The sequence below is a fragment of the Echiichthys vipera genome (assembly GCF_963691815.1).
Source record: "Echiichthys vipera genome assembly, chromosome: 5".
Classification (NCBI taxonomy): Eukaryota; Metazoa; Chordata; class Actinopteri; order Perciformes; family Trachinidae; genus Echiichthys; species Echiichthys vipera.
Window position 1 is genome coordinate 12,370,975 of NC_139830.1, and position 27,245 is coordinate 12,398,219.

General features: G+C 41.4%; 1 protein-coding gene across 2 annotated transcripts in view; it reads left to right on the forward strand.

Annotated features, from left to right (window-relative positions):
- hip1 (huntingtin interacting protein 1) overlaps nucleotides 1-27,245 on the forward strand; it is a 51,446-nt gene that overhangs the window by 20,129 nt on the left and 4,072 nt on the right. For both annotated transcript variants that reach the window (XM_083913671.1, XM_083913672.1), the window contains 28 exons: nucleotides 1,699-1,762; nucleotides 2,539-2,681; nucleotides 2,814-2,870; nucleotides 5,757-5,837; nucleotides 7,623-7,699; nucleotides 9,024-9,085; nucleotides 10,146-10,286; nucleotides 10,817-10,874; nucleotides 11,031-11,106; nucleotides 11,640-11,783; nucleotides 13,438-13,535; nucleotides 13,705-13,777; nucleotides 13,901-14,084; nucleotides 15,000-15,088; nucleotides 15,292-15,408; nucleotides 15,679-15,780; nucleotides 18,424-18,618; nucleotides 18,714-18,861; nucleotides 19,262-19,348; nucleotides 20,800-20,907; nucleotides 21,776-21,912; nucleotides 22,105-22,215; nucleotides 22,522-22,580; nucleotides 24,549-24,642; nucleotides 26,183-26,283; nucleotides 26,433-26,538; nucleotides 26,685-26,808; nucleotides 26,931-26,992. In XM_083913671.1, the coding sequence (XP_083769797.1) occupies nucleotides 1,699-1,762; nucleotides 2,539-2,681; nucleotides 2,814-2,870; nucleotides 5,757-5,837; nucleotides 7,623-7,699; nucleotides 9,024-9,085; nucleotides 10,146-10,286; nucleotides 10,817-10,874; nucleotides 11,031-11,106; nucleotides 11,640-11,783; nucleotides 13,438-13,535; nucleotides 13,705-13,777; nucleotides 13,901-14,084; nucleotides 15,000-15,088; nucleotides 15,292-15,408; nucleotides 15,679-15,780; nucleotides 18,424-18,618; nucleotides 18,714-18,861; nucleotides 19,262-19,348; nucleotides 20,800-20,907; nucleotides 21,776-21,912; nucleotides 22,105-22,215; nucleotides 22,522-22,580; nucleotides 24,549-24,642; nucleotides 26,183-26,283; nucleotides 26,433-26,538; nucleotides 26,685-26,808; nucleotides 26,931-26,992 (2,898 nt within the window). The remainder of the gene's footprint in view (nucleotides 1-1,698; nucleotides 1,763-2,538; nucleotides 2,682-2,813; nucleotides 2,871-5,756; nucleotides 5,838-7,622; nucleotides 7,700-9,023; nucleotides 9,086-10,145; nucleotides 10,287-10,816; nucleotides 10,875-11,030; nucleotides 11,107-11,639; nucleotides 11,784-13,437; nucleotides 13,536-13,704; nucleotides 13,778-13,900; nucleotides 14,085-14,999; nucleotides 15,089-15,291; nucleotides 15,409-15,678; nucleotides 15,781-18,423; nucleotides 18,619-18,713; nucleotides 18,862-19,261; nucleotides 19,349-20,799; nucleotides 20,908-21,775; nucleotides 21,913-22,104; nucleotides 22,216-22,521; nucleotides 22,581-24,548; nucleotides 24,643-26,182; nucleotides 26,284-26,432; nucleotides 26,539-26,684; nucleotides 26,809-26,930; nucleotides 26,993-27,245) is intronic.

A 27,245-nucleotide genomic window follows, 5' to 3' on the forward strand; every position in this document is an offset into this window, starting at 1 on the left:
AATGACTTTGACTCCAGTACCTCTGTAAGGTTGACAGTTGGGTTTTTTGTGTGAAATGTCTGAGCCATTCAAAAACGTTACTTGACGTTAGCTTAGCTGTGTTGCCATATCTTGCGAGTCTAGCGAGTGTGTTATTGAGACAGAGAGAGATTTCTATCAAAGTTAATTTTCACCTGATTTGTCTGAAAAAAAAAATGTCATTTTAGATGAAAAATGGGTCCAATATTTACTTTGGTGACTGTGGGGCGAAAGGGTAGGTCATAACCTCTGTTCACGTTCACTTCTCCCATCGGAACCAAAACACTCGGGACCTGCCGCTCACACAGATACAGGAAAATTACTCTGAGTTGTGCGGTCTCGCTTCTAAACCCTTTCTGCTGGTTTATGACTAAATACTTGCAAAATGAGTTTGTGTTCAGTGCTAAAAAGCAAATGTTAGCATGCTAACACACTAAACTAAAAACAGGTAAAACATGGTAAACAATATAGGCTACTATAATTTATACCACCATTTAACATCAGCATGTTAGCGTCACTGGTATCTCTTTAAAGAGGACCTATTATGCTTTTCTGTCTTTTATGACCTATAAATGTAGACGTCACACTCAAAGCTTATATCTCATTGATGCGCTAGGTCAAAGTTCAACTGATTTGAACTTTGAGCGCGGCGGCAAAGAGGCAAATCTGTGCGGTGCACGCCGCCACCTCCTGAAAACTAGTATAATAGTGCATCTTTAAGTTTTATGATATACCAGACAGCTTCCTTTCTTTCTAAACGAATAACCTCCACCAAAAAATTAGAAAAAACTTTGTTATAACCAGCAAGTATCACAGAAGTGAATCACTGTCAACACTGCTAACTCTGCAGCAGCTAACACAACCATCAAAGCTACTCCTGGCTGTATTTCAGTTTGTTAATATCAAACACTACTACCACAACAACTTTGCTTTGATTGCTGTCTAACTATACATATCATTATGAATCCGTAACTGTCTGCAGGATGCATATAACTCTAAAGTCTCAAGACGAGTTAGATGATACTTTAATTTGAGCTGAAGTTGGAGGGGGTTCATTTTTAGCCTGGCCAACATTCCTCAGTAGATTTCACAGCACAGAAAGATACTCCCCTGATCATCCACATGTGAGTAACTGTTGGTGCTGTCTCATTAGCCTGGCTGCTTTACTGCTTTCCTTGTTTCAGTGAACGCTTTAACAGAGACAATATATATGATTCTTTCTATTCTTTTCTGTTTCATGATCCGTGATCCTACGAATCAGATCGAAACAGGAAGTGTTCTTTGTGGGAACATAAGACGAGAAATCACACCTCTTATATAGTTTAAGGTAGTGAGACTGTGTTCTGCAGGTGAGACACGTGAAGAGCAGATGTCTGTTTCCATAGGGCTCCTCAAAAGCAGAGAGGAGCTCGGTACCTCTCAGCTGCTGCCTTGAATACTAACTCTGCAGAAAATAGGTCATTTACGCTTTACTTAAAAGCGTTGCTGCTTTCAGTTTCCCAGGTGGTTAGAGGAGGAAAAGGCAACCTTCTGAAAGGTGGAAGGCAGAGTGTCAAGTTTTAAAATGAATTTTAAAAAACGTCTGTAAATGTTGTTTAAAAAAAAGGTGTGGGCTGACTTTTTTTTTTCTCCGTTTCTCTCCTCTTTTGTCCTCTGCCCTTCCTTTCCTCCTCTTCACAGGCTGTCAGCATCAATAAGGCCATCAACACACAGGAGGTCGCTGTCAAAGAGAAGCATGCCAGGAATATCCTTACATTGTCTGCCTGTGTGTGCGTGTGCATGTGGTGTGCGTGTGTGTGTGTGTGCGTGTGCGTGTGCGTGTGTGTGTGTGTGTGTGTGTGTGTGTGTGTGTTTGTGTGTGTGTGTGTGTGTGTGGCGCTGTTCCTCCGTGGCTGCAGGGTTACGTTAGTGCAAGATCAAAATAACAAACTTGGTGTAACCCCGTCATCTTCATGTGGCTCTGCTGCAGAGCTCATTTAGCCATGTGTGAAACAAAACACGAAGCCACGCAGACACAAGGGGGAGCGCTGTTTGAGTCCCAGTATATAAACAAAATAAAAAATATCTAGGGCTCATTAATTTTGGTTTTCAACAAACAGATTTGGGAAATGATTTGTGTTTGCTTTGAATATTAAAAAGCATACAATTTGGCTTTTAAAAACACCGTCTGCAGTGCAAACACTGTAGTTTAATCATATTTTTACCTAGGAACAGACTCTTGCAGATAATTTGTCTTTATTCTCAGGAGACTTCATTTAAACTGTGGTCATCAGTGAGTTCTCACATCAAGAGAAACAGCTACTTTTGACCCTAAAAGTCCAGTAAGAATCAAACTAAACATTGTTTTTTTGTATGAAGATCGGTAAAGATTTAAATAAATAAATGAAGAAGATGATTTTGTGAAGCAGGAAGAGAATGAAAAAACAATAAAATGTAACGTTAGTCACGAGGCCACACTAATGCCACTCAAAAAATGTCATGCGCTGTAATAACCCTGTGATCCTTGACTGGCCTCGTCACCCTGCATCTTGGGGACCCATCATGAGAAAGGCGGCCACACTTTCTGGGCAGCGGTCAACCGGCTTCCTCTCTCCAGCAACGCTGTGCTCTGCTGGAAGTTCTGCCACGTCTTCCACAAGCTGCTGCGAGACGGACATCCAAACGTATGTGACGAGGACAGCACTGTAACGCTGTAATGAGCAGATGCTCATTCGTCCTTCAGTTTATGTCACACTGAGGAGTCCTGTTTTATTAACTCTTTTCCCTCCTCTCTGTCTCCGCTGCTGTCCCTGCAGGTGATAAAGGACTCCATGAGGAACAAAGCTGATTTAACTGATATGAGCAGGATGTGGGTAAGAACACAGAGATTATTGTATTATTGTGTATTAATGTGGTCCCATCGCAGCATGCAGTCACAAGGAGAAGGACCCTTATGCCATAGTTGATCTTTTCTACCGGTGACTCTGTGTTTGGAATATAAGCAGATTTAAACATGGATGAATAACAAGACTGATTTTCCAATCTTGTTATTAATAATACCAAAATACATGGGGTGCATACGCAGTGCGATGCCGCTGCCTCCATTGTATCCAATTGAGGCTGATACATGGACAACTCTTACGACTATTTGTCACTTTTTTCTCTCTGTGTGCCCCAACAACAGGTAAAAACTACAGAGAACTGACTAAAAACAAGTACAATCTGTTTATAAATGATTAAGATACAGTGCTGTGATTTGCTCCCGTCATTTTCTCTAAACTTGGTTGCATTAAAGACTCAGTTTAAAATTGATAAAATCCATCCTATTCCTCATCAAACTACACACAATACATCAATATGACAAAGCAAACACTGATTTTTAGACATTTTACCAAAAAAAAAAAAAAAAAATAGTTAGTCAACATTTAAATTAATTAAGAACTTTTATTTATTTCTGGGGACATTTAATCCATAATTCAACATGTATTTATTCATTTCAGGATTTATTTAATTTATATTTGTTAATCTAATATTCACTTAAATGGACATTTCATATGATGAAGGCCACACGGATTTCCTGCAGAATAGCATTGTCTATTTCTGAGCCAGCTCCTGTAATGTCGCAGTTTTTATTAAAGCTGTCTAAACGGGGCTTTTGACAGCAGCGGGAAAACACCTTTTCTGAACTCATGACTGGAGTGTGTCCAGAAGAGCAACACCCAGCAGCAGTTTGTGTTGATTCAGGCGTAGTCCGCACGAACATGGGTATTTTTGAAACTGAACTTTTATGGCCCCCAGTTAAAAAAAATATTCCTGCCAGCTCCCGGTGTGATAAAAAAATATCTCCATTCACATGAAACTTCAAAATCCGCCTCCATCAGCTGGTCACGTCTAGAGTGCTCCACAAGTCTCCATGGATACAGCTGACTGTTTACCGTCGCACAGTGTGACGTCAAACAATGTCGACGAGAAATTGCCACACATGACTGCTGAAACCGGACTTCTCGAAGAAGTTCACCCTGGAATCCGGTTACAAAATCTCCGGTTTCAGGAGTCCACAACTGCGGTCACGTGTGGATAAAAGGCCAAACCGTGCAGAGAAACACACGGTTTCAAAAATACCTGCGTTCTTAAGGACGGCCCCTTATCGTCCTAACTAAGGAGACTTGTAATTAAGGAAGCTTGTGTTTTGGCTTATAAGCATCATGAGAGTACAGCCACACCAGCTGTCCTTGTTCACGGTCGTCAGATTACATGATCTGTTCCTAGTCAGCCTGTAGTGACAGACATAGAGGCCTGTGATGGACAAAGCCGTTTAAAAAACATGCCAAGTGTGACTGTCGGAGCGCTCAACACTATCGCTGCCAGCTACGCGTTGTGGCTAACAGACAGTAGTGTTACATAAGTCTAGCCTCTCTGTGGTGGGTTCCCTGCTCCACCTGTGTCTCAGGAGTTTCATTAAGCCACAAAAAGCTGAGCAGTCTATTCCGCTCTGGATTCCTGGATGTTTTTTTTATTACTCAGTTTTTTTTTTTTGCTGAAGTCACTCTGCAGGAGGATACAGGAAGTTTGGTCCCTGTGACCGGGGTCGTGGCCTCTCTTTCCTGTCATCACCACCACCCGCACTCCCCAGGCCCAAAGGGAAAAGGAAGTGAGAAGCAAATAGCTACTCTTATTCAACTTTGCCCACACAGTGAGACATTCTCACACAGGGTGAACTGAACTGAACCTGGTCTGAAAGATGATCTGGATGTGTGAGGCAGGAGGAGGCTACTGTGATGTGTAAATCAGCCCTGCAGCTTGAAAACAGCCCGTCTTTGCTCTCTCTTTTTATGTTTATTGCATCAGACAAAGCGCCACAACACATTCTCCCCAAACACCAAAATGATTTGCCTCCTCTTTTTTTCTTCAACGAGCAAAACCTGCGACTCCTCCAGGAGCAGTGAAGATGATTTGATGGTTCCTACGCAGTGTGTTGTTTCCAGACTATTATCTCACTTTCTAAAAAAAAAATAAAAATGAATATGTACAACTCTGACGCAACACAGCCGACCTGTCGTTGATATGAAACTAATCAAGCTGGCTGTAGAATGGTGTCGGGTTACCATGGTTACCATTGCGATTCTCTTTCGTTGAATTTTTTTCCATACGTGTCGTCTACATTTTATTTATGATTTATTTTTATTTATATACTAGTATGTTTACTCCATCTAAAGCCAATGAAGCAAAGACCTGGTTAATTGTACATCCCTACTGTTACCGTCTGTAGTGTTGCAGGTTTACAGTTATTAATTTAACTCTTTTAGAATTTAGCTTCGATAAAATGCTGTGCGTTGAACATGTCTCGGTTTAGAGTTCATTCACTTATATGAACGACAATACGAATGTAAAATTGTCTTGTAATTACTTTGCAACATAATGGCATATAAGTCAGAATTTAACATACGTGTTAAAAGTTGGATTTTTAAACCATTTATCGACATATTAAGCATCTAACAATTGGTGTTGAGACGTTAAATATTGACTGAAAAATCCTCAGAAGTCTGGAAAAGTCTGGAGTTTTGAAATGGAAAATTTGTAGGAACTCTGTGATTTTCTACCTTTTGATCATCTGTCTCATTTCCCTCTAAATGTCCTTCTCCCCCCCCCCTCTCTCTCTCTCTGTCTCTCTTTCTCTCTCTCTCTCTCTCTCTCTCTCTCTCTCTCTCTCTCTCCCTCTCTCTCTCTCTCTCTCTCTCTCTCTCTCTCTCCCCCCCCAGGGACACTTGAGTGAAGGCTATGGGAAGCTGTGCAGCATCTACCTCAAACTGCTCATCACCAAAATGGAGTTCCACATCAAAGTGAGTCAGACTAGCCTATAAAAAATCCAGCGCCAGTCTCCCTCATCACTCCTTTGTTTCAGACTCTGTTTTTAATGTCTCTGCAGGGGGGAGGGGGGTGCGGCTTCATAGAAAAGTCTGGCTTTTACACTAATGGCCTCGTAAGAATCTGTAACGTAGCCTTTTTATGAGACAGCAGAGCAGTGCGGGGACAGAGGCAGTGTTGATGCTATCACAGGGAGACGTGCTTAGTTGATGCTACGCTGAAGGTGAATTCTTTCTCAAGGGTGAAGGGAGTCTTAGAGGAGCCAGGACGTAACAGGGGAATCAGAGTGTGAGTGACGTGACACTTTACCAGAGGAAACTATTTATCAACTTTTATCTCCCCTCTCAGTACCCTTTCTTTTTGATAAATGTCTGGATCATACATTCAGCATTCAGGTTGATCTACAAGCTTCACGCAATGTCTAAAATAACGAGTGAGCTCACAGAGAAGGAAATACACATTCTCTCCCTTACACACGCAACATAAAGGTCAATTTATTTAACATTCAGCTCCTGCAAACGCTGTTTCATACTAACAAAAGAGTATATTCTTGAATCATTTTTACTTGCTTGTAAATCGTTATCTACTGCGTACAGTGCATCCATGTTTCTACAGGAATTTGGTGCCTTAACTTATTTTATTATTTTCTGTCGTCTTTTTTTCTTTGTTTTGTCTCTTTGGTGTGCTCACACCTGCCCACCATTACACTTCACACCATTTGTGAACGAGCAGAGAAACAAGAACAGTTTTAGTTTTGTAACAACAGACCTGTGTGATTAAATGCCAGGGTTTTTTTTTGTTTTGATTGGCTTCAGTTAGTGAGAAGACAAGGGAGATCGACCTATCTAGAATTGGCTAGTAGGAGGTTACACTTTGACAGCCATTCCAGTGCACTTTGCCTAGTTGAAGGTCCGAAACTTCGGACTTCCCATGGTACTTGAACGCAGCATGAGCAGCGCAAGTGAAACGGAGCAACGAATGACAAGCAGCAAGCCCTGCAAATAATTTTTTGGTAACCGAATAAAATGATTGGTCAGACTTTGATCAGAAATATGAGATTTGAATATTGATGAGTTCCAACACCTGGTGGATTTCTTTTACATTTTAGTGTGCCGTACACTTACTGGAAGCATTTTAAGATTACAAAAGAAAAGTGTACAAATTGCTTCAAGTGTACACTATTTAGAAAGTTTGAACTGTTTTTACCTTGTGATGCCTTCACATGCTCCACATCAATAGGTGTCCAGCATCGCTAACTGTGCGGCACATTTGAATTCAGCGTGGGAAAGTCGCCACGGACACTCAGCTCGTAATTCTCAGTAAAGCAGCAAATACAAGCGCCTTCATTAGTGGGTCATATGATCATTTAACATTGTTTTAGCTCACTCTTTGAGAGATAGAAACTTAACAGACAACGCAATAGGTGAAAATGTTACGGATTACAACTTTAAAACAATCCGTATATTTTAATAGATCACATGACGTGTTGCTCATAGTAATGAAGCCATCAGCCGACTCTGCAGCTCCCCTCTGCTTTACAGAGACTTTTTCAGCTAATCGTTTGGTTTTCTGGCCCACATCTCTGTCTCAGAGAGTTTAAAGAGAGTGAGTATCGGGCTGAAGTTCATCAGGTGAAGACAAACACGACTCCAAAGGAATTATGAAATGAAAATACTCAAGTTGTAGCAACGTTAATGGTCATAAACATCAGATTCTGCCCGTAAACGATCACAACCTTCTCCTGTTGTCTTCTCTTTCAGAACCCTCGTTTCCCCGGAAACCTACAGATGTCAAACAGACAGCTCGACGAGGCGGGAGAGAACGACGTTAACAACTTGTGAGTGCGGCGTGCTGCTGCTCTTTCGTCTGATGTTATTGTTTTTATAGTTATTGCCGGCCGGGCCCTCAGATATTCATGAGTTTAAGTGTTTTATATCAAGCTGTGTCGACCAAAGTGTGAAATGAAATCTAATTGGATGAAGGCATTAATAATAATAATAATGCACCAGAGCCGCAAGAACTCATCAATGAGAGAGATGATGGAAAAAAGATACTATTCAAAATTAAAATGGTGACTAAAGTTTTGAATTTAATTGATTTGATGGTCAAAATTACATTTTATTCTTACATCAAAGCTTATTCTTCCTCACACTGTCGGGAAATAGGAGATAAAAAATGGAGAGGAAAGGTTTAATTTCATTGTTTTCATCAGTGGGTCTGCATTTTTCTGTCTCCGTCTAAGCAGTTTAGTTCAGTAGAGAGTTTTAATAACTACTACGTTGAGCTTTCTTTGGCTTGTCACCCCTTTAAAACAAGCAAATGGCTAATGTGCCGTTGATGCTTTAATGAGATGTGAGCGGTTCAATCAGACACTGATTTTTCCTTCCTTGATTGTTTACTTTTAAAGAAGTAAGTAGTTTGTTCTTAAAGTATCTCAGGTAGGACCCACTCTATAGAGTTACAGGTGTATTGTTTTATTTTATTGTTTTGGGTCATTTCACCATGACTCAGCCAATCAGAATGCAGAAAGAAAATTACGGTGCTGATTGGAGAAAAAAAAACATCTGAAAAAACGGAAGAATCACATTTTTTTGGTTTTCTCGAGTGTGTGTGTGTGTGTGTGTGTGTGTGTGTGTGTGTGTGTGTGTGTGTGTGTGTGTGTGTGTGTGTGTGTGTGTGTGAGTGCGTGTGTGTGTGTGTGAGTGCGTGCGTGCGTGCTCCCGCGGATCCTCAACAAGTCCTAACAGGCATTTAATTCATTAATCTAAAAACAAGGCCTTAATTGTTATTAAAATGTCTTATATCAAATTTTCAAGGGTCTTTAAAGTGTTAACACAAGGGCAGTGGGATTTTAATTTTTAACCTTAGTGGCAAATCTCTAAATAATTGGTCTAAATAAATTTTTTTAAATATTTTACCAAATACCGTAACATCACACAGATTTTTATAGTGGAACCAACACAACAGTCATGAGGTTGTGTCCACGCAAGACGCACACTTTTTTTATTTTAGTTTATTGTCCTAAATTGGTCCTAAATTTCATTCCAGGTGGCATTAAAAAGTCTTGACAAGTCTGGAATTGAAGTTGCTTTAAGCTGTAGGAAGCCTGGCGTGTTTACTGGAATCATGTCTCTTTCTCTTCTGTATCTCCGGTCTTTTAGCTTCCAGTTGACAGTAGAGATGTTCGACTACCTGGAGTGTGAGCTCAACCTCTTCCTGGGTGGTAAGTTCCCAGCTTTGCTTATCTGAGCCAGAGCTGGATGTATCACACACACACACACACACACACACACACACGATTGATGATACACTTTGACACACAGGAAGACGCGGTCTGACTGATAGGTGTTCTGTAGATAATGGTGCACAGAAATAGACGCTGACAGCTATTAGTGGTTAGATACAGGACGGCAGCCCTGCTGTTTGTCTGGTTGAGTCATCCTGGGTCTATTAAAGTATGGACAGGACTAAAAATAGACGGCTGGGATGTGACCAGGAGCTCAGAAGAAATGCTGGGAAAGCCGTGCCGCGCTCCCATTCCTAAATGAACAGGCGGAAATGACATCCTTGTTTTTATACATGATGCCCTTCATTCTGCATCCTGATGATGATGATGTCTCCCTCCTCCTCCTGCTCCCTCTTAAAAATAAAGATATCTGCTAATACTATATCTCTATTTAAGTTTTCCTCCTATGACTTGATATTTTTTCCTACCCATTTGACGTTGTGATCCGATATTCCCCTAAATATACACAAAAACACGTCAGAGTGTGTGTCACCGCACACTCCCTAATCTCAAAGCCCTCGTCAGCTTCCTCTTCTGGTCTGGTGTACTTAAAAGCATCACGTCATCCAGAGGTAAAGAGGCCAGGCCTGTGTCAGTGTTTGTGTGTGTTCATGTGAGTGTTTTCTAGCTCTGCAGGAAACCACACCTCTGCAGTGCACAGAGGCTCTCCAGGCTTTAGGGGTGGTGTGAGCGGGGTGGCAGGGAAATGAAAGAGGGGCGTAATGACAGAGGCAGAGAGGGAGTCAGACGACAATCCCGTTACTGTTCAAATTGCTGCTCCACTTTAAGCCTTTTTCCTGCCTTTTTTTCCCCGTTAAGCAAGATTGAGCTGCTTTGAACCATTGAGGAGAACAACTTGATTGATTCATGAAAGATTCACGTCGACCGTCTCGCTGTGCTTGCATAAATAATAAGTTGTGTGTATTGATCTAATGAATGCATCTGTTGATCGCATTGATCGAGCACGTGTTTCTCTCTCTCTCTCTCTCCTCCCCAGTATTCAGCTCTCTGGACATGTCTCGGTCGGTGTCGGTGACAGCGGCGGGCCAGTGTCGCCTGGCCCCGCTCATCCAAGTCATCCTGGACAGCAGCCACCTGTACGACTACACCGTCAAGCTGCTGTTTAAGCTGCACTCATGTGAGTGACGCACACCCCTGTTGGTCAAACCGCAGAACTACACGCTCAGTGACGGTTGATACAAATGATGACAAGATACAAATATTGTGCTTTTTTAGAAATAAATATTTCTGTTCAAGCCCGATGGATATGGGATTTTTGGAGAAGATTCTGATTTTAGAGCCTAAAACTTTACCTATTACAGATATGGCAGCTGATACAGTAAAATGTTTGAGCTGGATATAGCACGGACATGATTCATTTACCAAAAGGTTGCTTTCCTAAAAAAGACTCTATCCTCAGAGTAAAGACTTTTTCGGACCCTTTGGCTCCTGAAACCTTCCAAATAAACTCAAAAATTAATCAAATTCAGCCCTTTTTTTAGTTTCGGGAAAAAATTATTTGAAGGCTTTAACCTGCCAGCTTTGATACGTTCATGCACAAAGTCCCTACGTCCCCATGTGCGCTCAAATATTATATATACACACAGAATACCTGAACTGTTTTAGTGTCCCAGCGCTGAAGTGTTTGTGTTTTGTGTGTGCTTGCAGGCCTTCCAGCAGACACTCTCCAGGGCCACAGAGATCGCTTCCAGGAACAGTTTAAGAAGTATGAAGTTCACTTGCAGTCGCATAAACCCAGCTGCTCACAGTTTCACTCTACTGGCTGACTGAGTGTGACCCCGAGCACTGAGCTCCGAGTACAATTTCAAACTCTTCTGTTTATTCCTTCATCTGTTCTCATCCCTCCGTCTCTCTGTTTCAGATTAAAGAGTCTGTTCTATCGCTCCAGTAACTTGCAGTATTTCAAGAGGCTGATTCAGATCCCACAGTTGCCTGAGGTGAGGACCGCCCTCACTGAGTCTTACATGTCCCCCGTTTAACCACACCTAAGCCCCAGGTTGACCCAGAACAGTCTTTTCAGGTGTCTGTTCATCGATTGGATAATTAGATTTAGTTTTCAAATATTCTTTCCAAAGCATCACTAACATGAAGTGACAAAAACAGGCCCTGCACATTATCATAGCTGCGCTCCTTTGCTCTTCATTTTTACCTAAATTAATTAGAATATTCAAATAAAAAAGAGATTGGAGCATCTTCAAATGTCATAAAAGTTTCCAATTGTTGGTTTTATCTTTATTGTAGTATCGTATCATACTGTGCATGCTAAGCCTCGCTCAGACAGGTTGCTATGATACTAAAAATTCTGACACAAAGCGAATGACTAACTCACGTTCATGGAGACAGGTTGATTGAACTCAGGTATTAAATGTAGATGTAATCTTTATATCAATGGGAAAAATCACTTTTAAATACATTTTGGGACACAAAAAAACAATAAAGTGATTAAAATTGTGCTTTGGGATTCTTGCAGAACCCTCCGAACTTCCTGCGTGCGTCAGCTCTGTCGGAGCACATCAGCCCTGTGGTCGTGATCCCCGCCGAGTCGTCGTCCCCTGAGTCGGAGCATGTGGTGGAGACAGACGACCTGGTGGACACGGACGTCCCCGCGCTGCCGGTAACTAAACGAGACAAGTATCCCCGAATGAGTGGTACCTTCTTAAATGCAGTCCGTCTGGTTTGTAGATGGTGTTTGTAGTGTTGTCGTCACCAGTCAGAAACATAAGAAGGATGTTGTGTTTGTGGGAGTAGTCAGGAGGAAACAAACTGAAGGGGGATAAAAGCTGGAAATAATCATGAAGAGACATGAATACACTCCCCTGTGAAACCACATGTTTCTCAGATTCTTGGTAAGACTACTCTAAACATCTGGTGTAGATTTAATGTTGTGGTGTTAATTGTTTGGACTTGCCCATGGCTGGCTGTTTAGAACAAATATTTGTCTTCTTTTAAACATGGTAAATAATGAGACAATCAACTGCATTTTAGACTCACAATCCAGCTGCAAAACACCTGTGTCATGGACAGTGAATGAGCAGATGGTGATCATTAAGTAGGGATTCCTAATGAATTTATTACATGAAACAATAGAGGCGCAAAAGTGGATTGTATTTACAAACTCCAATAGGTGGCTGTGTTTCATAATAACTGTCATTACGCAGTTAGGAAAGACAAGGAAACTCCCATATTACGCTAGTTTTCATTGTCATTGATGTCACTGGAGCCGGGGAATGACTGTAACAGCTCTGTAGCAGCATTTTCTACCTTTATACACTGGAGATCAAAATTAGATGAAGTATTAAAAAATTGTTTATTCTGAAATACTTGTTTTTTAATTGTTCAGAATTTGATAGAATATCAGCTGTGGCTAGCATGTTTTTTTTAAATAACCAAAGTACTTTTATTTAGTAAAAAAAAAACAATAGCAATAATCATTGTGTCAGAGGAGAAGATTAAAACAATGTTTTCTTCAGGCTATAGGATTCAAAAATGTATATGAAGTGTAGAGGCCTTTGTTTTGAATGACTCCAGCACATCTGCGCCCACAGGACATCACTAGTTTCTCACACTGCTCTGGTTTGATCTTGGTCCATCCTTCTTCAGTCTCTTCGATAGTTCAGCAACTGTAGTGGGTTTCTTTGACATTACTTTGTCACCAAGGATTTTCCAGAGATCCTCTATGAAGTTTAGATCTGGACTGACACTTCCTCCTCCAAATTTTACTGACTTCTTACGACTCTTTGGATTCAGTCTCTCCCCAGTTCGACACCGAACATAATGTTTCCCATCAGACCCAAATAAATTGAACTTCCTGTCCTGTCATGGTTTGGGGGAAGTTTTCTGCAGCAGGACATGGCAGGGTGAATTTAATGTTTATGTGAACCTTCTTCAGCAACATGTAATACCTTCACTGCAATTGTCTCCCAATCAGCTGTAATTTTCTAAATGCCCCGTCTCACTGCGAAACAGGCTCAGCAGTTCCTTGAAGTTCCGAATATTGAAAATTTTTATTTCATCTTCCTCTCTTACCTTGCTGTCAGGCATGTTCACCTCTCTCCAGCTTGTACATATCACTGTAAAAACTGTTTTATCTCCTCTGACACTGGCATACAGTACACCCGCTCTCTGCTCTGGTAGTGTTAATTTAAACTTAAAATCTTTATTATATATGTATGTATATATTGATTTACAATCAATAAAATACAATAAAATGGTACCAATGTCAGTTTTATATAAATGATTCTCAGGAGATTTTTCTTTTTAACTCACAGGCTGCTGTGGAGACCAAGTTTGACGACTTGTTTGGTACCTCTGCTGCTATAGACCCCTTCAACTTCAACAGTCAGAACGGCATGCGGAAGGATGACAAGTGAGACCTGAAAACGTCATATCAGATTTGTGTGTCTGTGACTCTAACTGATCACAAATATCACGGCACAGTCATGAATGTTTGGTTTGTTTGTGTAAAATTTGACGTATAATTAGATTTATATAAAAATAGAGTTTATTGATTTTTATGCTTTGTCTGTACCCATCAGAGACCGTCTCATTGAACAGCTGACGAGGGAGATCCAGGCCCTCAAAGACGAGCTGGAGTCTTTCAGACTGGAGGTAAACACAAGAGGACCTCGTATACCTTACAAACGTTTTGTCTCACAAAATCTATCTGCTAAGGTTTCCCAGAAACAAGTGTTCATTTTTTGACTTTTCATCTCGCTCTCCGTCTCTCATCAGAGTGGCCGCTTGTGTCAGGCGCTGAGGGGGCGTGTCAATGAGCTGGAGGCGGAGCTTGCAGAGCAGAGCCACTTGAGGCTGCAGGCTGCAGGAGAGAGCGAGTTCCTGAAGGCGGAGCTGGACGACCTGCGGAGGGTCCGAGAGGACACGGAGAAGGAGCAGCGGAGCATGACGGAGATAGAGAGTGAGGCGCTTTAGCAGGACACTTCTTGGTCACATTATTATTGGTGTATTAGTCTAATTCAGAAAGATCAGTTACATCCAGACAGATTGTAATCATTGAAGCTCTCTTGCCCTCATTTTTTTTGTTTGGTCTGACAAATCCCACGCATTGTGCAGTGACTTTAAGTGAAACTACAACAAACTCTTAAACTAGTCAAACTTGTTGATTTCTTTCTTCTTCTTTTTTGCCGGGCCTGTAACGTGTGAAGAGCTACAGTTAAACACGGCGGTCCGACCAATCCGACGTTTATGCTGTGCTTATTTTATGCGCTGTGGTGTTTTCTAACGTTTTGATTGTAATTTTCTTCAGTCTGTGGCCCAACAGATAAATTAGATTGTTCCTCGCCCCCATTTACTCAGCGCAAGTGAACTGCCCAGAAGTTCTTGTAAACAAACACTGTGATTGAGTCTATACAGAACAAGACGTTATACACACCAGCACACTTTAATGTGCAGTGGAGACCTTTTTTTTTGCCTGTTTTACTGGTATCCAAGTGTTGATTTTAAAACATGGTAGCTACCCTTGGTGTCACTCTTGAAATTGCAACTACTTAATTAATCTTAAAACCCTCTTTTATTCCTTGGCTTTCGACCCTGCATGAGACTTTGCTCCTTTTTTTACTGTTTTGTTCTATTATTATTGATATACAGCGCTTGTTTTTTGTAAAGTTCTCTATGAATAAAGTTGAGTTGAGTAATTACTGAGTATTAGAGGAAAAAGGAAGGAGAAACCTAGAGGTTGCAACATTAAAAAACTGAAAATAAGTCATTAAACTAGGCCTTTGTTGTAGCGATGATTCACCTGCAGTTTTTCTCACCTGCAGTAAATTTGTGTTTCTAATAAATGTGTATGACCATCTCTCTGTTGTGTTTCCAGAAAAAGCTCAAGCCAATGAGCAGCGCTACACCAAACTGAAGGAGAAGTACTCGGAGCTTGTTCAAAGTCATGCGGACCTGCTGAGGAAGGTGAGAGAGACGAGTCTTCATGTTCAATCAAATCTTTCACTTTGTCCTCCTAAAAAAAGCCTCCGAAATGAAATAGACTTCTGTCCACCTGCTGTCCTTTTTTATATTTCCCCCGAGCTGAAGTTTCAGCCTCTGTCCTGATTATTTTTTAAGTGTTTCTCTGCGTGTCTGCGCCTGTGTCCCCTGTATTTGTGTGTGTGCAGAACGCAGAGGTGACCCGGCAGATGACTGTGGCTCGGGCAGCACAGGATGAAGTGGACGCAGTGAGAAGAGAGATGCAAGAGAAGGTGAAGGCGGCTCAGGAGGCTGCAGACCGAGAGGTGAGTACAAAATTGATTTTATTATCACTGCCAGACGTGCAGCAAGTTAGCCACGTGTTTTCAACAGTGCTGAACCTCACTGCTGTGGGGGACACGACGAGGTACAGACTGTATTTAGGGATCCACAGTGCAATCATTTGGCTACAAATTTTATCTTTTGGTAAAGTTCACTGAAAACCCCAGACTCTCGTGTTCAATATTGTTATTAACATTCACAAATTGAGCTGATGTGAGCGGTCTGAAGTGCGATTTTTGACTTCTCTCGTTCAGGAGAGGGAGCAGCTGGAGCAGCTTCAGGAGCTCCAGAGAGAGCTGGTGTCCAGCAGGACGGAGCTGGACTCCCTGAAGACCACCATGGCCTCGTCACAACAGGTCCTCTCATCTTTTTCACACTTTAAAGGATTAGCTTGAATCTGCTTAAAACGACCCCACGAAGTTCCTCTGAAAAGTGATTTGTCACAGTCCCAATTAAAAAAGATAATAGCAGCTGCTACTAGAAAGTGTGAAATGATTAATGACGAACAGATCCCAATGCAGCACAGTCTGGATTCAATCTAAAAATGGGCTGCTGGCGTCATGTGCTCTCACTGTAGTCATCAATTATTTGAAGACCTCACTTAAACCCCACTGTTGTAGCGTTAGTTACATCTGTGGTGTACGGTTGACAGCTGTTCATGGGACCTGTTTCCCCGAAACCTGAAACCGGACCTTTTTACCTAAAGCAGTTAGGCTCTTGGTTAAATACTGTAGTATATATAACATAGTATATAGTATATAACATTCTGTATCTTGGACCTATGGAATGCCATTTAAGTCAAAATTAAATAAATAAATATAGCTATGAAATGAATCCTGAAATAATAAAATTGTAAATATATATAAATGAGTCAACATAGCTCAATAAATAAATATAATAAAAAATATGTATTTTTCAAAGGACTACTTTTATTTATTTCAGGCTATTTCTATTTCATAATTCCACATTATTAATTTCATATTATTTTCTAGCCATATGTATTTTTTGATACTGACTTAAATGGCTTTCCATATAGCTCAGGCAGTTCACGCTGTGAGAACTAAAACCTGACTAGATCCTGGATCCTGACTGTGATGATGGAAGTCGAGCAGCCTTGAGGTTCTTTGAATGCGTACCTGCTCCAATGCTGCACTGTAACCAATAACGTTTTCACATTTTCCAAATTGTGTTATATTTGCACTTCTTGTCTTTCATCTACAAGACGTCTGTCCCTCCCTCCTTTTCGTCTTTTAGTCATTTGTTATTTCTACTTTTAGGGCGCACTCACACTGTCCTTCCACACCGTGCCCCAGGCTTTAGGGTACTTGTCCCCCCTCCCTCTCCCCCCGCACCCCAGCCCCGTTTGTACTCACACTTCCTGGGCCTCGGCCAATGCTTCTTGCTGTCCATACGCCATCACGCCGTAACACGTCACACGCATTGATCGCGTTTGTGTGGCTTTGTTTACAAATCTTTCCACAGACTTCGGAGTTTTTGTGCGTCTTGTCGACTGTTTTTTAATATTTTCATCCGACCAAATCTGCAGTAAACACTCCACCTCCGCATCACACCAACGTGAACCTTTCACTGCCATTTTTGTTGTTGTTAAATGTCCGCGCAGGGTCCCTACTTCTATTTTCTATGTCCCAACAGTCGCACATAAATGAAGTCAGAACCGCCGTAGGTATCGTGCTTGTAAATGTGCAAACGGCTCTACAAAAGCCCACCTCTTTCAAGTTGTCCGCAGTTATGCGTGGAGCGGGTGCACTCACACTGCTTAAACGTACTAGGCTTTAGCTGAAAAAACGGTTTTGGCCCGGTACAGAAGGACAGTGTGAGTGCGCCCTTAGTCACTGACTAAACACACCCAGTTTCTGACAGAATTGACATGCTAATGCATTTCTTTGACATCAGCGAATCTGTGTTCGTTGTGGGGAAATTGTCACGCAATAGTTTTTATCCTCTGCTCTTCCTGTTGATCCTCCCTCAGCCTGTGTTTGTCATCTTTGCACAACTGAGAAGTTGATGTTTGTAACAGGCGACTGAAGGCATTTCTTTAAAAAAAAAGAAGACCAGAATGAAAACACAGAAGCAGCCAAATCTTGTGCAGCCGCTCGGTCTCTTGCATCAGCGTACTCGCGATAGTGTGCATCTTTTAGCAGCTAAAAAAATCTGCAGGAGTATTTTGAATGGGATAATAAGGGGAGTGACAGTTCAATAACCCTTGCAACCCCGTTGATTGCTCGTCACGCCCCAAATATCAGGTGTTCAGCTCAACTCTCATCCGTCTCTGCCTCCCACTCCTGACGTCCTACTTTTGTAACGACGACTTATCAAATCTGTCGGTCTTTCTGTCCTCCCCCTCCTCCTCCATCTCCCTTAACTCCACAGTCTGTTTCACACACACACAGCCCACGTTTTATCGCTCTTGTCGCATGCACCCAGCTCTCACCGGCACATATTCTTAATTTTCTTTCTCCTTCATCTCTCAACATTTCTCCCCCTCTGTCGGACCTGCTGGGACTCAGGCTGTAAGTCTCTCGCAGTTTTCCTTACCTGCAGAACATTTTCATGCACTCACCTTAGTATTTAACTAGTTGATTTTCCAAAACTGTCGATTTCACAAAGCTCCAGTACACAGGATCTTATGTAACTCTATACGCTGTTGCCATAGTTCATTTTTGTTGCATTGCAGCCAAGTTGCACAACCACAGCTTCCCAGCATTCGTTTGATTGTAAACTTGACCTCAACCAAAACCTCCCTGGAGACTACGCCTCTCCGCAAACTTAAGTGGAGGCAATATTGTTCAAATCAATGGGTGAAGATAAATAGTTTTTTAATTTTTTTATTTTGAGGTCAGAGCACTCGCATCACCACATCCTGACATGTCATGACAGCTGCGTATTATCCTAACCATGTTTTCCTGTGGAGTCATTGTGCCTTGAAATCATCTTCTTTCTTTTTTTGTATCCCTCCATCTTTTATTCCGACCACGCAGTCGAGTGAGGTGCTCAGCACCCAGCTGCTCGTCCTGGAGTCTGAGAAGGCGGAGCTGGTGCAGTCCTTGTCCAAGGTGGAGGTGGAGCTGGCTGTCCGGGGGGAGGAGCTAGAGCGAGTCCAGACCTCGCTAGTGACTGAGAGGGAGAGCGGGGTGAAGACGGCAGAAGCCCTGCAGAATCAGCTCAATGAGAAGGTGATTCTCATTTATCTTGTGCATGTTTTGGTAGCAAGTGAGGCATGTCCAATGAACATCTTAATTTTCACATTTGGACCCTCTGGTGTCCACAGGAGAGCAGGGAGCAGGCGTTAGAGAGCCAGCTGGTTGCAGCTCGCTGGTCCAGTCTGCAGGGAGCTGTGGAGGAGGCAGAGAAGATCATCCAGGACTCGCTGGCTCAGATAGACGACCCGGCGCACATCAGCTGCACCAGCTCTGCAGGTCAGAGCCAAGGGTCCAAGGCAACGACCTTCACACAGCGCTGGTCCAGAAAACACACAGCAACATATTTGTAATACTGTGATTGTTCGTTTGAAATTCTCATCGTCAATATTGTTTTTTGTTTTTTTAGTTTCATTTCTTTCAGTACTATCGAATGTATTGAAAATTTAGATCATATTGTATTTTGCAAAACTTAGTGTGTAGTAATTTTTTTTTGTATGCTTTTAAATCTTATTTCACTACAGATTTCCGAATAAATGCAATAAAATGTAATCCGTAACATATTCCATTAGATTACTCAAATTTAGTGACATTTTATAAATACTCTGGATTACTTTTACAGACCGTTTTCACATTTATGTCTTTGTTTCTATTTTTTTTTTCTTTTTAATCTCTGCAGACTACCTAGCATCCAGATGTCAGGCCTCTTTAGACTCCATTGACCGACTCCACTCTGCCAGAGCGACCTTCCTGTCTGACAACATGAGTGAGTTTTGTTTTGTAGGAAATCAAAATACGTTAAGATATGTTATAACAACATTTTTACTGCTTGTGGTGCCTTTGATTTATTTGCTTCTCAATGTTTTCATGAATCCCGTAATTTACCTAAAAAAATATTATTTTGAAAGGCCCCATGCAACCACACAGATGTTTTCAGTTATTTTGGCTGATTACCTCAAGTCAAAGCTGGAGAAAGCTTTTCGGGGAATGATATCACCACTTTCTGCACTTTTATATGAATGATAATGATGTAAGTGCTCTAGCAGGTGCAACATAACTAAGAAATGAGTGAGGTGAGTGTCAATGAAGCAACGTCTGTTCAGACGGACCAGAGAAGAGCAGACTGGGCTTCATGGACACTCGCCTGTTGGCTTTAAAACATGAGTCATAATAAGTAAACGTCGACACAAGGAGATGTTGTTGTTTATCGTTTATTGACAATTCAGCATTATTGCAGGTTCATAAAGACAATTTCCCATTAAAAACACTGAATTATTTGCTATGACAATATTTAAACAAATTCTTGCTGTTATAATGAAGCAAACCAATTATGCCACAAAATTTAAAGTGGAGTCAAAGTTACAAATAGACCAAGTTTTAAAACTGTCTTATCTCTTATCACCATCTCAAATTTAAAATGCAATCATTTAAGAGTCTACAAATTATGGCAGTTGGAAAAACAATTGTTATATCAATGGTAATTGTGAACGGAGAAGTAGGTTTGAGCACAAGAAGTTCTGCAGTTTAAGGTAATAAACTGTATGCAGCCTAATATATCTGCTACCTAGCTTATATGCCATTAGCTACCTACCTTTAGTATTTGGTAAATGCTAAAGCAGATGTTTGTCGGGTTTCTATCAGCTGTAGAGACTTTTCTGAATATAACTAAGTTGTGTTGAAGAATGCTACTATCTTTGTTCAAGTTTTGAAAAACAATCATTCCAACTGTAAAACCTGAAACAAGATACAAATAAATACTGTGTTAATCGTGACCGGGGCCTTTATTTACCTCAACTACAGAATGTAACTGACCTCCATTTGCAGCAGGCTTGTATTAGAGGCAGGCATTTATTTCTTATAAGTTAAGTTTAATGGGTCATATTTTAGTATGAAGCCTCCCTTTGATCTGCTCCTGTTTGCCCTTTTTAAAGTTACTGCATTACACTATTGATACAAACTCAACACTTCCTGTATGTTTCAAATTAAAAAATATTTTTAGAGAGGTTGTTGAAAATATGTGTGTGTTTGTGTGTGTGTGTGTGTGTGTGTGTGTGTGTGTGTGTGTGTGTGTGTGTGTGTGTGTGTGTGTGTGTGTGTGTGTGTGTGTGTGTGTGTGTGTGTGTGTGTGTGTGTGTGTGTGTGTGTGTGTTGACTGAGGAATGTATGAGTGCTGGGAAGCTGTATTTTAAGTTTTTTATTTTTTATTTTGTATTCTAGGTGTATCTGAACTGGTACGGGTGGTGACCCAGTGTGGCCACCTGGTGGGTGACACCATCGTTCAGGGCAGTGCCACCTCCCACATGGTGCCTGTGGAGCAAGCTGATGGTAAGTGTGTGTGCGTGTGTGTGTGTGTGTGTGTGTGTGTTTTTCTCTCTCCTGATATTAATCTGTGGACAGCTCAATCGGCTCAGGCGTGTACATGTTCTGACATGTCTGTAAGTAGTTCCTGTGCTCCATGTGTACAGTAAGGTTGGGAAATTTAAAACTATTGTCTCTATAATTACATTAATGTCAGGGTGTATAAAACCTTGAATAAGTCTTTTATCGGGACGTGCTGCGATTAGAAATCTTTCAGCAAAAACATTTATGGCTAAAACAACCTGATGATTTCATTCAGGAGTAATGTTTGCAAGATGTTGCTCTCCTGGGAGATGGGAGCAGCCTGGGCAAGTCTAAACATGGCTAAATATAATGGAGCTCTGCAAAAAAAAGAAGTAGACTTGAAACTGGGTCGAACTGAAGCGGCGTCTGAAGCTGTGACGCTGCAAATCAATGGACCCTGTGCTTGTCCGTACTTTTCTGAGACATATGAATGCAGCGTTAGTGTGCGGTTTGATGCGTATCAGCTGTCTGTTCTGCTTCTAAAAAACAGGCCGCAGACAGCTGCTGCAGAGGTAGTTTTGGTTTCCCCTTTTCCTTTTCATCAGAGTGGCTGTTTCAGCTGTTAGTTGACACTTTGCTTGAGGGGATGTCAGTATAATTAACACTGCAGCTGCAGCCACTAGTGGCATTGACACACACACCAGAGTCTACACAAGACGTAATATGAGTGTAAATGATTTCAAAGCATTGAATATGTTAGCTTTAGCACTTAAGACTGCATCTGTCATAAAGTCAGACTTATTGGGGTTTTTCTTTCTGTTTGTTTATATATTTACATTTTTGGCAATCATCCTCCCTGTCCTTGTCTCAGCCCTGTCAGAGAGTGTGAAGGCGTGCGGCGCCGAAGCTCTGGCTTTGCTGCGCCAGATGAAGCAGCAGGACGACCTGGCTACAGCAGACAACGGCAAGCTGAAAGCAGCTCTGGAGGTCATCCTGGCCACCGCAGAGGTCCATACTTCATACATACATACTAATATTTGCACTTCTGTGAACATAAAATGGGTCAAAGCGTCCCCAGAGTTGCTGTATAATGAAAACAGGAATGAGTGTGACTGATTTCAGGCTGTGATGAAAAGGTTCCATTTGGCCACGTGTTTCTTTAGTTCTGACTTTGGTGTCCCTTGTTCTGTCTTCGTTCAGAAACTGCGTCCTCGGGGTTTGGAGCTACAGCAGGGGGAGCTGGGAGATCTAGTGGAGCAGGAAATGGCCGCCACTTCGGCAGCTGTGGAATCGGCAGCTGCCAGGATAGAGGTGTGTGATGTGTGTGACGGGTTAGCTGTGGTCATCTGGTGGCAGATATTTAAATACACATTCTGTGTGTGTGTGTGTGTGTGTGTGTTTGTGTGTGTGTGTGTGTGTGTGTGTGTGTGTGTGTGTGTGTGTGTGTGTGTGTGTGTGTGTGTGTGTGTGTCTGTGTGTGTGTGTCTGTGTGTGTGTGTCTGTGTGTGTGTCTGTGTGTGTGTGCACGCAGCTCTTTGCTAGCTGTGTGAAAACATTGTTTCACTTTCCAGCAGTATGAACTTCAAAGTGTCTTTATTTTTCTCTGGATCCCAACAGGATATGCTCAACAAGTCTCGAGCAGTTGATACAGGAATCAAGATGGAGGTCAATGAGAGGTAAAGCACGGATGAGGGCTGGAATCGGTTTTTACCCTCACAATAGTCGTAGACTGTCTTCGAGGTGAAAAGATTTTTACCTCAAATTAAAGTGTAAATCAGGCGCAAAATCATCCCATGGTCTTTTTCGGCACTTGTATTCATGCTGCACTCTCTACCTGGTTTAAAGAGGTAGCAGTTTCTGAATACGGGCTGCGTGCGTTTCTCTGTGGATTGAGCGTTTTGATACTTTCACAGTATTTAAAGAGCAGCTGCTTTATAATTAAAAAAAAAAAGACATGGAAATCTTTCTTTACACAACATGAGTACTTTAAAGAATCTTTCATCTAAATGAGACTCTGGAGAGTACAAGAAGATTTGAACTAGATCAGCTTCATTACACTACACAAGAATATCTAATTTTCCTGAAATAGAAACAAACGTTTCTTCTGCTTTATCATGGTCACTCTGCTCTCCGAACCGTAGCAGTAAGTTGTATTAGAATTCCATCTCTCCCGAGAAAGTCAAAATGAAAATGCCTGAAAAAAAAGAGAGGGATTGAAGAGTCGATTCTTCTGTTATAGACGCAGCAAGCCAAGCCTCCAGTTATTTGTTTGTGAAAGAGCAGACCACAAGATGCCACAGATTGATAAAGGCAACGAACTGGAAAATGAAATAGAGATGCTTTTCAACAAGGCAGCGACAGTCACATGATATTTGAGTGAAGTTGCAGACGGTCACACACTGAGGCGCAGACGTGCAAAGAATTTCATCTTCCTTGCCACTGTGGCATGTAATGTTTGTCTGCTGCTTTTCCATGCATGAAAACCTAAAATTAATTAAACTTCTGCAGTTATTCTGTAGTTTTAACACTCAACAAACTGACAAACTAAAAATTTATGCTGTGCAACTAACCGCTCCAGGACGCTCAGAAGTGTCTGGATGGCATTATTGTGCAGAAGCTTGGCTCTCTGCTCCAAACTAAGAAGACAAGGCTACAGCACTGTCTGTTCAGTTTACGGTTTAGATGTTGCTGTTTATATCTTATTGATGCAAGTGCGCATGTCATCTAGTACTTGTGTTTGTATCATTTCATTTTTATTAATCCAGTCTGTGTAATAATTGTCTTTGTGCCACTTAAATTTTAGTTTTCTGCGCTCATTTTTTCCTCTCTGACTTAATTATTAAAGTAAGTAAACACACAGCACTTAGTAAAGATTTGAACATGAACAAAGCCCCACCTTCTTCCCCCTGCCTCACTGTGCCCATGCCTCTAACGCTTATGCTAATCTGCACAAATAATACAGTATTACAGAACTATAGTAATCTTGATGATGCGTGATCACTTGTAATGCTGCGTTCTAGGATTTATTAAAAGTACCTGTCCAGCAGAAACTCCGCAAACATCTCATCTCTTTTTTTATCTCTGGATGAAGCTGCATTAGCCTCCGCCATCGCTGGAAAGCAGAACCGATGTTGACTCGCGTCTCACCTCCTGACGCATCAGTTCTTCGCCGTTCGGTTCCATCACTCACAGAGCGCTTTATGGCTCTGTCGCTCTGTCGCTCTGCAGAGCGGCCCACGACTCGCAAGCACTCGGACCGAATAAAATGATTGGTCAGACTTTCATCAGAAATATATTAGAATTGAATATTGATGGGTTTTAACAAAGGTCGGATTTCTTTTACATTTTAGTGTGCTGTACGCTTATTAGGAGCATTTTAAAAATATAAAAGTAAAGTGTAAAGTGCCAGAAAGGTAAGAATGTCTTTAATGTAAAAAGAAGAACTTGGTCAGTAGTGTGTGCACGAACTAGACTGTGAGGAAATTTAACTGCCATTTCCAAATAGGGAGGAGGCTCATGTATTTATGTTGTAAGCTGCTCCATCTTTCAAAACGTGTCAGGTTTAATGAAATGGAGAGAGCGGCAGAGGCTGGAGAGTTTCAGTGTGTCAGTGTTTGTGTCCTCTGCTCTGTCGCCCCCTGCAGGATTCTGGCCTCCTGCACAGAGCTGATGCAGGCCATCAAGCAGCTCGTTGTGTCTTCCAAAAGTCTGCAGAGGGACATCGTGGAGAGTGGCAGAGTGAGTTACTTTGTTTTTTTTTACCAGTGAGCAACAGAAAAAGATGAATCGAGGTGATTTCTGGAATTCCAACATCTAATTTCCCCAAACTGACTGATTAGAATAAGCAGCTTTACAGTCTTTTAATAACGATGAATACATTTCATATTCACAGTTTTACTATAGATGTATGTTGTGTGTATAAGTACCTGGATGCCTGAAAACTACAGGGTTCGTACGGGTGCTTGAAAATCTTGGAAATGCTTAAATTGTAATGTTGTGTTTTCAAGGTTTAGAAAAGTGCTGGAAAATGTGAAATTATATCTGCATTTTGTTCCCAACAAATAGCTATAGAATATAAGTATAATTTAAATTCTTATCCTTCTGGTATAACAAAAAAAAAAGTGCTTGAGTTGACCTAGGCACTCTTGCAATATGATGCCGTCTCTGACACACACAAAGCTGGCTTCATTTATCGCAGTCTGGAGTATTTCATTGCACAGATCTTCATGATTTGATGGTTCAAGCTTCTCCAGTGTGAGAATTAGCTGCTTTCTCTTGTGTTAAATTACAGTGAACTCAATATATTTTGGGTTTGAAATGGTCGTTCAGACACAATTCTGATATGTCGCCCTGGACGCTGAGAAGTTGTGATGGGAATTTTTTTCATGATTAAACAATTAATTGTCTACAGTCAAGAAAATAATTGCTAGATCAATGGATGATTACAAATAATCGTAAGTTGCAGCAACTCTATTGCATGTCTGCAAAATAAAGAAAATCACTCAAAATATTTCATTCATGCTTGAAAACTTGGTTATTCTGTGAGTAAATTGGCCCTGGAAATGTTTCCTAAATACAAATACTGACTCTTTACTGTGTTTTACAAGAATTCAGGTTTGTCTGCTGAATGCTTATATATCAATACTGATACTAATACAGAGCTTTTTAGAGTCTGGTTTCAACAGTGGGTAAAAGTTTGCTGGGAAAAGTCAATACTGTGCAGTATTACAAATGAACAAAAAAATGATATGCACATTTGTATACAGTGTAGCAATGTCACATGTACCTTAAACAGCAAATTCACCTTTGATGGTTTCATGTAAAGCCATTATAGTGAATACAAACTACAGTGACATCCATGGCAAAAAACCCCAAAAGAAAACCAAAAAACCTGCAGTAGTTCAAAACAAAACAACTTGTACTTAACACCACACGTTATCATCTTGTTCCTAGTTCATTACTGTCACCTGGCAGCTCATTCGCCAGTTCAGCAGAAATCACAAACTCTCCTTGTCACCTATTTTTATGGATTATACATGTTTGTCTGACAGATTTGGATAAATGGTTATGAACAATCCAAGTGCAACTGGTTTATTGTGCATTTTAGACACTTGTACTTTTTCACACATAAAGCCAAAACACAAGCAATTTGCCCAGTGAATGACATTTAAATCAGTTGTGAACTACTTGTTCGGAGATTTGAACGTTATTGTTTGGAAAAAATCATATTCCCAGTTGAGAATTGAAAGTAAAGTAATGTTCCTCTTTTGTCCACCAGGGGGCAGCATCCATGAAGGAATTTTATGCCAAGAACTCCCGCTGGACCGAGGGCCTGATCTCTGCCTCTAAAGCAGTGGGATGGGGCGCCACTGTCATGGTGTAAGTATCAGTCCAGTGCTGTGAGCCTTAAATGTCCTTAAAGAATGAAGAAATAAATCAAAAACGAACGCAACAGTAAATCAGTTGGACGGTCAGGTGTTTCTCACGCGGCTGTGAACAAAGTGAACCTCATCACTGTGTCCTTCCAGAGATGCTGCTGATCTGGTGGTGCAGGGCAAAGGGAAGTTTGAGGAGTTGATGGTGTGTTCACATGAAATAGCCGCCAGCACAGCACAGCTTGTGGCTGCCTCTAAGGTGAGTTTTTATTCTCTCTGGGTCGAAATGGTCTTAAATTGTTTGGTACTTGCTGAGCTGATACAGTTTGAGCAATACAAGTATAAGCAGCGTTTCCATGTTGTAGATATCATGTCTCTTGTGTTCTCGCTGCTCTCCCTCTCCAGGTAAAAGCAGACAAAGACAGCACAAACCTGCACCGCCTGCAGCAGGCGTCCCGGGGCGTCACGCAGGCCACTGCGGCTGTCGTGGCCTCCACCAAGTCTGGGAAGTCCCAGATTGAAGAGAAAGGTGAGAGAAACACATTGACTGGAGAGTTAAGATTGCTTGGTCTTTACTTTATTCTGATCATAATACAGAGTTCAAAGCTCAAAAGCTGTTTGAACACAATACACATTGTTGTTTGTGTCCAGATACAATGGACTTCTCCAGCATGACTCTCACCCAGATCAAACGACAAGAGATGGACGCACAGGTAAGCAGCAGAACACAGCAAATCTATTGTTTTCATTATTATTTTAATAAGCTACATAGCTGAGTTGTGAGTCTTAAAAAATAGGTTTTTGATTAAATGGATAAATCTGCATAAGGTGCATATCCATAGTCAGTGTATTACCTACAGTAGATGACGGTCGGCATGCCCCAGTTTGGAGAAGCAAACAGGAGGACCAGCACAGGAGCTAAGCATCGTACTTCTGTGGCCAGGGGCAGCAGCTTAATGTATTTTA